This window comes from Diorhabda sublineata, chromosome 3, assembly GCF_026230105.1.
Source record: "Diorhabda sublineata isolate icDioSubl1.1 chromosome 3, icDioSubl1.1, whole genome shotgun sequence".
NCBI classification, from domain to species: domain Eukaryota; kingdom Metazoa; phylum Arthropoda; class Insecta; order Coleoptera; family Chrysomelidae; genus Diorhabda; species Diorhabda sublineata.
This window is the reverse complement of record NC_079476.1, coordinates 20,583,340-20,593,802: the sequence shown is the minus strand read 5'-3', so window position 1 is coordinate 20,593,802 and position 10,463 is coordinate 20,583,340. Positions and strand designations below refer to the sequence as shown.

Genomic DNA, 10,463 nt, shown 5'->3' with positions numbered 1-10,463 from the left:
CCAAAATTATTTATTAAAGCTGAATCAACTACAGGATATGTCCATTGTCAACACATAAATAAAATATGTAAAAACTTTTTGAAAAGCAACAAGAAATACTGTTTTATGTTGAATGTTAACATCTAAACTTATCTTTATATACTCAAAATGTATCAACAATTTTCTACTATTTTATTTGGTCCTTCCTGTATTAAATCATTTTTCTTTTGAATAATTGGTTTTGACGTTAAATCTTTTCTGTTTCTGTCTCATCTCGCTTGAAAGATAGAATATGATGAACAGTTGGAATAAATATTCAATGAATTATCATAAAATAAACTTTACGAATTGAGTGATTCATTCATTCTAACTAATGTTTGTCTTTTAACAATTTCCATGGTTCAAGCTCAACTTGCCTTATCTTTCAATTATTCACATTTTTTAAAATTTTATTCTATTCATCTTGAGGTAGGTAAAACCTCACATTCAACGAACAATTAACGAAAATCTAAACCACAATGTTTCTGTCACAATCGACGTTTCATAATAAAAGTCTGACCCACCTCTATATTCGCTAGTGGGGAACTAGACTCCGTCAGGTTTACAACTTCCAACCCAACTGACTCCAATTTCTCAGTCACGAACTGACTATACCTTCACGCAAGGTTCTCGCGTACAGCTACGAAAAATTATACGAAATCGAGAGCGCTTGAAAGTTGTCTGCAAAAGGAAGTTTATGTTTTTATTGGATCAAGGATTTACAGTGTTTTTGTGGATTTTTTTGGAAATTGTGAGTGAGAAATTTTTGTGAAAATGGAAGTGAAAAGAATTTTGGTTGTTTTGTGCCTATGTGTTCTTTTTGGAAGTACCGTTAGCAAAAAAGGTATTGTCAAAAATATAATTCAATATTTAATTTATTACATATTTTCTGACATATTGAATCCTTTATATTCGTTTTAAAATCCTTTTTAATTGTAAAAAAATACATTTTGGGAAGGATTTCCTTTAATTTGCTGGATTTTTTTCGAAAATTTAGGATATGATATCTTTTGAAAATTTTTTCAATCAATTTCAAATAAATTTGATCCCCTGTATATTTCAAATGATAAAAATATATATTTAATTAAATAAATAGATTCTGACGAAAATATGGAAAATCTTGTTTTAATGTAGGTGCATTCAAGTAAAATAAAGGCGGATATATAGAAAAATTTGTTTTAATATATATTGAAAGTTTCTTCAAAAAAAAAAAAAAAAAATTATGAGATGTTCAATTAGCAATATATCGAAGAATCAACAGGAAAAATTGATCATACCTAATTGAGCTGAGTAAATATTTGAAAGTTTTTAGATATAAAATTATGAGGATGTTCATTAAACACAACTGTGTTCGAAAATAATATTCTATAGTCAAAAAAAATAATCAACTGATTGCGGTTTGATATAATCCATGGTATCTACTCTAAGATAATAATTAGGTAAAATTATACCAATTACGAGATAAATATCGTGATTACTTCAATTTCTGTAGAAGAATAACGTTATTAACTGCTAGTTATTTTTACTACTACTGGACCCAGTATTATAAACAAGAAAAAATAAGTTAAATATTCAATATTGAGAATTATTGAGGTTTAATGATGCGAAAATAATATGCCGAGTTGACTGAATTTTTGAAAAACACAAGTGAATGTCGAAATATTGATTGGATCATCAAAGTCACATAGACTTTTCAAAAAGAAAAACTGGAAATCATTAGAATTTTCATATACCTATTCGAAGTATTCAGATTGTATTATGTGAAGTTATAGAGGTACAGCTGTCGAACTTCCATAATTATATTTAAAAAATCATAGAATAATTCTTGTTGCGTAATAAAACGCATATTAATGAGTATGAACCAAGGTTCCTGCACCTTACTTTGGAATCCTACAGAAACACACGGAATTTATAAAATTGAAAATCGATAATCGAAAATACGAGGTATTTTTAAATCAATAGGCATATCTAGTTCGCAATACAATTTGGTGAAATACAAAGCCAGAAGTTAATGAAAAGAGTTTTGAAATAACAGATGATGTACTAATTTAAAGACATCATTGTTTGGTCTTTGAAATGAATTATATTTTTTTTCTATGATAAATTTGTAAATTCAGTAGCTACATCATTAAGTCAAATGTGATCACTCTAATTGGCGGAGAGTTATCTAGTAATTAATTGACTTACCATATCTAAATTTCAAGTAGGTACAGAAAAATATAAATATGTGCTATTGTATATATCTAAATATGTTCAAAAACTTTGATTATCGGATTTTCCACTTCATATTTATGTCTGAGAAAAGACAACTCAATAATTTTTACATACAATAAATTTCTATTTTGATTTTATTCTTGCTTTGATATTCAAGATGTTGATGATCTATTGATTAATTTAAATAAGCAAATTATCAGTGTCAATATCATATTTTAATAAAGACTTAAAATAGTCGAAACGCTAAACTTTTTATCTATCTTCCAAAAATTATTTAAAAAAACTAATTTCATCATTTGTTGGATAACGCAAAAGGAGCAATCCAATCAGGCGTATTTTCAATTTATATGTAAGTTTTCGTATCAGCTACACTACTACAACTAGTATTGAATTTATGATTCTTCCTCTCATTAGTCACTTAAAAACTTTAAATTAACTAGAAAATTGTATACGTGTGAAATGCAGGGGACCTGGATCGTCAGTGTATCAAAAAAAGATATTAATGTAATAATATATAAATGTAATAAATAATCCTTTGAATGTCGAAACTGAAAAAATATGCTTCAAACGAACTAAAATTGAAAAGTAACCTTGAATACTTCTAGAGTAACATTATAAAGTAATAAATACAAAAAGAATAGTTTGGAAAAAGAAACTGTAGCTTTACTATTTGAAATATATATCCATATTACTGTTTATTGGAATATTTTTGTAAAGAAGCTTGGCTAGGACTATAGAAAAGTGAACGCTGTGTTGAATTTTTCTCCAAAGTTAACTTATGTGCGTGTTATTGAAATAGATTTATATAATTGATCGTCATAAATTTTCGAAAATTGCTCTAGAAATTATTAAAGGCAACATAATTTTTGCTAAAAACGGTTTGTCAGTTTCTAATACTTTGATTCATATATCTGACCGGGTTCGGCATTTATAGATTGGATTGGAGTTGAGAATTACTCATTACTCTCAATTCTTTCCAACGTTAAATAAGAAGATTTTATAAATATCTATTTTAACCATTCGACACACTGATGTTCAAAGAACACATTCTAAATCTCAAATGACTATAAAAAATTCACTAATTTCATAACTATTGCACACAAGTCAGTTTGTCAAGTTTGTCAAAGAAGTCTCTTCGAAAAACATGGGTATACATTGAAAATTATTTGAAATGTTTTTATTGAAGAAAAGTTACAATTTTCAGTGTAACTAAATTAAAATCAAGACCCGCATCTGGATATCTTAATTGGTACAAAAGCTGTAAACCGTTTGATGAAACGTTAAAAGTTTTCTTGTCTTTGTGTATTCTTTCAATGCATAATTTAATTTAAAAATAGAATTTAGAGCATTTGTATTTATTATTCTTTCAGATTCTTGTCTGTTCGGACTACATTTTGATACATTCCATTTTCTTCAGTCCGTTGAAAATAAGGAACATATGGAACTGTAACTTTCATTTTGTAATGAAATCCGTTCATCAAGTACTAACTTTAGCTGTTTTAAATTAAACGACGTTGAAAGTAAATTAATAGCTTCACAGAGACATGAAAATGATTATTATGTATTTTCAACTTAACTTTTGTTTATTATTAGTAATTATTTGTTGTTCTCACTTATTCATTTACTGATTATAAATTATACAAACAATGGTAAACAATTCCATATTCACTGAATTCACTCTAGTATCGTTATATTGATGATCATTATTACTGATCGCTCGATCTAAATAATTTCTAATGAGGTAGCATATATTGAATATTTTTCTATTTCAATTGAGGAAATGTTAAAGACAAATGTCTTTATCGTGTCCCGCTTGAAGCAAAAATTGACGTGAATCAAGATATACTAAAATTGTAATCAATACTTCCAAAAACCAAAGTAGACTATTTATTTTGGCCTAGTTTGTATACCTCTTGATGGAAAAAAAATGAATTACGTAAGTAAACAAATGAAAATCAGTACTGGCAAAATGTAAAAATATTCAGTCTCTATTTCAGCGGCCGCGTTAGAAAAGTATATACCCTTAAATTTGTGTAGGGTTACACAGGTAGCATTTTTGTGAGCATAATAGGTTAATCCCACCTGTCAGTTGAGAACACTCGTTTTCTACGCTAGATAACGGACTATTTCTTTTCTTTCAAGCTTTCAACGTTTTAATGTCAGCTTCGTGAATTGGTAGTTAAGTAAAGTTTACTTATCAACTGTGGAACAATTTGTATATAAAAAATAATGAGACAGACTTTGGATTTATTTAAAAGAAACATCCGCACAATATATTTTTCTGTTCCTACACTTCACCGATTCGTTAAATACACAGAAATTTTTAAATATTAAACCAGATGGTTTCCAAAACTTTGCTAGGACGATTCAGGTTGTAAATTAATTTTATTTAGCATGAAATACTCTATGTTGTTGTTTCAATTGTATCTGTATCTCATACCCTAATAAGGACAAGCAGTAAACCCGTTCCGAAAGTCTGTTATCACAGCCCCTGAGGTTATGTTCGCAGTAGCTGGAAATTGAACAAAGCATTAACATTAAGTTTTGTTATAAGTAGAAAAAAAACGAAGAAACTCAAATATTTTAAAATTGGACAATCGTGATAATGTAGTAAAGTTGAAAATGGTTTACAAGTAATATTTTGTAGCAAAATGATTTAGTTAATGAGGAGTTCCAAAGTCAATGACAAGCCTCGTTATAAAGATGCCCAATAATCAATCAACTTACATTGTTTTCTTCTTTTCTGGGGTTAAACTCAAAATTTTACAAGGTACTGAAATGTTTGAAAAATGATGAACTGGGTACTTTTTTATTCATAATGACAAAGCTCCGAGCTACGTTGCTTATAATTCGACAGTCTATCCAGATTAGCATTATGTATCTTCTGACTTTATTCGAAAATATAAAACATGCTACGAAGGAAATATGCTGCATTTAGCTACAGTCTTGTCAATTGAAGTCTTATATTTTCGTGAGTAAACGTCTTTTTTATTTCATATGTTCGTAGTCAAAAGAAAATTAATCAAATTCAATAAGTAGGGTATCTAAGTAAAATTAATCTTTTATATGACTTATATTAAGTTTCAAACGTAAAAGATTTGATATCAAGCCTCAAAATTAGCTGTATTTTTGTGCAAAAAAGATTTCTGTTCACGTGAAAATTATAGTGCTCATTTCAATTAATTATTGTGAGATTTTTGAAGAAAAGATACGAATAAAAAATACTTTCGCTCACAAACAACGGAACACTGTGAAGAAAATGTGAAAACTGTGAAAACCTACGATAGAAAATAAGAGTTTAACGGATGCGAAATGAGCACCGAGGAAGTTATACGCAGTGAAACCCACAAAGAAGATGTCACCGACAAAAACATCTCAAAATAATTTCGGATTATCGTAAAGTAGAACTGATTGATTTAGCCGAAACCCTAAAGAGATCAAAAGAACGTGTTGGACATATCGTGAATGAATATTTGGATATAAGAAACTGTTCAAAGTTGGTGCTGCGCGAGCTCTCAATTCACCAAAAACAACAACGAATTAATGAATCTGAGAGGTGTTTGGAGTTTTTCTGTTGTAATAAATCCGAATCTTTACGTCGAAATGTAACAACATAGTCCCCTTTGAAGAAGAAAATGTATCATGCTACAATGAAAACGATGGCATAATTGCATGAATTTGTCTTTGAATTCCTTCCACATCCACCATATTCTCCAGATCTCTATGCTCGCTGAACAGGTTATCACCAAAATTTAAGCCTACTTTGAGGCTAAACCTAAATCGTACTATTGAAATGTTATGGTATGACCGCTGTAATCGTTGTATAGGCAACGTAATAAAATAAAATATTTTCAGAAAATATTTTCCAATGCTAGCTTACGAACCTGTAAATAATACAAAAAAAAATAATAAGGGAGATTGATTATTGATTGGAAGAAATAATAATAAATAATATAAATATGTTTATATTGATAAGAATAAAAATAAAATTCTCATAAGGGTGAGTAATATTGAGATAAGAGAGAAAAAGAAACAATTTTGTAGGATCAATAAGAGAGGTGGAGCTGTGTTTGTTAAATATTAAAAGCTAAACTGAGAATCGTTCTAGTCTAAGAAAGAAATGAAAAGCTTTACCAGGAAAAAGTATAAATGGAACAGTGTTATTTTTTTCATTTAAATTTTTTTACATATAATTCTACTGTTTTTATTTAATTTAATAATAAAAAAAATTGCATTACAGTACATTTCTCATTCGCTTACTTTAAAAATGATTCAAAAATATGAAAATACGTCATTCCAAATAACTATGAGAAAAAAAGTACAAATTTGTCTTATTTGAATATACACTGATCTAATTCTATATTATTCATATGTGGGTCACCGTTTTATGAAATTACTTCAATCGACGCGTGACATAAACCTTCCAAAACGTTAAAATAAAAATTGTTTTTTGTAATTGACTTCCGGTCTGTCCTCGTTTTATTGGTAATAAGCCAAATGATCTATGGGAATTAGACACTTTGAAATCATTCCAAGTAGTATTAAAAACAAATTTTGAATATCTGGGACACAACATTCATTTAGTTAGTCACAATTATTTTCAGTGATCTAATAATATCAAAAATTGACGTGTAAATATAAGTTAAAACTCTCAAAAATGTTGTAGAAATCAGTTTTCTTATGTACTTCTAAATATATGTCCCCGGCTTAAGTCTCTCAGAAAGTGGTATTCAGTCAGTGTAGTTTGTTAGCTCCTTCAGGACACATACGTGGATTATATATTATTCATAATAGTTCTTGGGTACACTTAATATTTAGATTTGATTTTATTTGTGCATTTAGTTAGTTATTTTTGTTTATTTTTTGGTTTTTACAAGCTTTTGTCTACAAATGTTAAACAATTTTTTTACACAAACCATTCTCTCTTTCTCTCTTTAACACTGGAGAGTTGAATCAAGTTTTTCAATCTGTTTCTTAGGAAAGGAGAGAAATCGTATGAAACGTCTTCTTGGCCATCTTGAAAACGCTTAAATTACTGCAAAACATGAAACACCATGAACATTTATTGTCATACTTTCATAAGTTATTCACTGATGTCAATTCACTCTAATTGAAATTATATGTTTTTTGTAATTACCATTGTAGAAATGTTATTACGTTATAAGTGTTTAATTTATAGCAATAATAATTAATAGTGTAGTCAACTCAATAGCAAGAACGCAAAGAATACAATCAATAACTTTTTGCGACACTCTATAGATATCTAGCGCAATTATTCAATAATCAGTGATTAAAATATGAATCCAGAGTTAATTTACATAACATAGAAACTCATTTTAGAGAATAGTTAATGCTAACATACCGCTATCAAAGATCAGATATCAGAATTCCATTTCATCTAAAATACGTCAATTAGTACCTTCTCTATCTTGTTGAACTTGAGAAGCTAGTTATAAATATAGTTGGTTAGAAGATTACATGTTCAAGATTATACAAATTGTATCTAATTAGTTGTGAAAAAAATAGTTAGTTTAACTGACGTATAAGTACCGCTACCCTGATGTGTTATCCAAATCTAAATATTTCGCTTATATTGAAAGATAAGCGTATGCAATTATGTGAGGTCATTTTTCTGTAAATAATCTTTTATTTCATCAATAAAATAATTGGCTTGAAGTATATGCTGATAGGAATCGTGCAGGTTCTCTTTTTGTGTAATTATAAATTATAAATAGATAAATGCTGCCAACATCTGTGATTTTCGAATATTTTGAATTTGCAAGAATTGACAGATAATTTTGTTGAACTTTGAAACTTCTAAAATGAAATATGGAAATAAGATATATTTTAAAAAGACAACTAGCAACAGTACAAATGAACCAAGATTTGTTTCAAAGGATTTCTTAAGAATAATAAGAAACAACCCGTAATAATAAAAATGAAAGAAAAGTATAAAATAGTAAGGCCTAAAGATAATTTTTAAAACTTACCAGCAAGTAAAAACAATGTGACCACAAATCTATTTTCTGCTCTGTTGTTACACATACAATTGTATTGAAATAGGGAATCCACAAATTAATTTATTTGAGCTATTGATAGCGACTCTTTAACTGAAGTGACTACTGCACCAGAATAGTTATTTAACGAAATGGGGGAACTATATGACAAAAAAACGTAATAGGCCGATTGGAAGGTAATAAAGCTAACAACAATGTACATTAGTTTAATCCAGTTAGTGAACTCAAGGAAGAAATAAGAAATATTCGGTTGCCTACAAGTATAAACCAAAAATTTAAATCGAATATAGAGTGCATATATACGAATATATGAAAATAATGAATCTGAATATCAAAATTGAGAAGAATTATGTCAAATAGTAGATATCACAACAATTTCTAATGTGATAGATACAGATCTAGTAAAATATCGCTGAGAAAGAAATTGATTGAAGACAGTTCGTGTTTGTAGTTTCTGGTTGAACAACGTTTTAGCATTAAATTTTGTCTAAAGTTCAATAAAAATTGTAAAAGAAGTTCAAAAAATGATAAAATCCTTCTATGATTATGTAGTAACTTTGGAGATTGAGAAAGTAGTTTAATATATTTCAAAGTGAGGGTGAGTTTTAAGACCAAGAAAAAATCGGGACGTTTTTCAAGAAAAGATGAAAATACACAAAAAAATGGACTTAAATCATCAGTTCACAAAAATCTCCTCCTTGCCATAAAAAGCAAATTTTCTAATGTAGATATTCAAAAATTTTATGAACAGAAAACGTTTCTGTTTTCTTAAAACAGAAAAATCGTCTACATACATACCCGAATTTCTTTGCTAATTTTTTTTTTCTGAAAATGGGATGTTGGTTGTCTAGCTATGAGCTAAAACTTGAAGTTATTAATAAAAATGTATTGACTGGTAGTTTCTAAAAATTTCCTTCAATAAATCTCGATCATCTAGGTTATATGCCTTGTTTTTATTGATATTGAGGGCATAGTGTAATCTAATTTGGTTGGTTCCAAGGGAATCAACTGTGAGCACCAAATTTCATAAAGGGGTGGGACAATGTGCGGAAAAAAACCAGAAAAATAGTCAACTTTCACCTTTTTTGATTGATTAAATTTAGCACCACTCGACTTCTGGCTCTAAACATGTTTTAAATGAGAAATTAATGTGGAAAAAATGTAGCAAATTGATACCGCGTTAATCCACTACTTTCTAAGAAGCTCCATGTACCAAATTCAACCAGATTTAACACAAGCAACTTGTTACTATACCCAAAAAAATGTGTTGGAATTGAGACGTATTGACATCGACATCACTCTTAATATTCAGAAGGCTACGACAGAGTAGGTTTTCCAGAACTCCCTGTCATAGACTTCACATAGTCATAGAAAGATACCTAGCAGTACTATGTAGGAGACTAATTTAGCGAATATGTTCTTATTCGCACGCTTCCACGTGAAATATACCTCTCCAACTAATATTTAAATTACAAGTATATCATTTGTTAAACCAATTTTGTGACAGACCTTTCAGTCTGAATTCAATAACGCTGTAATTGATTTGATAATAATTCTCCGAAACTGTCAACGTGAAAGTGAAAAATGACTATGATGAGAAATTAGAATGATACAATTTAATATTACCAGTTTGGATTCCTAGCCTAATGTTTAGAAAAAAAGAGAAATCAATATATTTATAAGCTATTAAATAATTTCGTGTTAGATAGAAAAACAAAAACACTAACAAATTAAAACAGGAAGGACATTGCAAAAAAACTAACCAAAAATTGCATACTAAAGGTATGCTATAAAATAGATATGCAAAAAATTTCACTGAAAGGAAAATAGATGAAAAAAGAAAAAGGAGACCAAAGAAAAAAATGGTGTAGAAGTGTAAAAGCAAGTAGTTGAGAAAAGAAAAATAATTCATGTACCATGAAGAGGTGCAGACCAAATAAAAATCATTGACTAGAATCTCTCAATTTATTGATCGTTTCGTAGATAAAATTTTCGCAATTTCGAAAGCGAAATTGGCGAATGCTTGTTCGTTCATCTACCTTATTAATTGTTATTTCTTTACGGACAGGTGCAATAAATTCTTGAGATTGATTTTTAGATAAGATCATTTTATTCGTTCTCTCTATACCTTCTCAGAGTGTTATTACCGTAAGAATTTCTTTAGCTGTACGCGTATCTTTACTACCTTGACATAATCGTAAAATTCGCGGTTAC

The 10,463-nt window shown here is 28.8% G+C and overlaps 1 protein-coding gene across 3 annotated transcripts in view; it reads left to right on the top strand.

Annotated features, from left to right (window-relative positions):
- The first annotated feature begins 552 nt into the window (after positions 1 to 552).
- Positions 553 to 10,463, top strand: part of LOC130442138 (protein amalgam-like) — a 65,894-nt gene continuing 55,983 nt past the window's right edge. For 2 of the 3 annotated variants that reach the window (XM_056776216.1, XM_056776215.1), the window contains exon 1: positions 553 to 862. In XM_056776216.1, coding sequence (XP_056632194.1) covers positions 793 to 862 — 70 coding nt within the window. In that variant the 5' untranslated portion in view covers positions 553 to 792. The remainder of the gene's footprint in view (positions 863 to 10,463) is intronic. The other variant, XM_056776217.1, reaches the window with a different exon arrangement.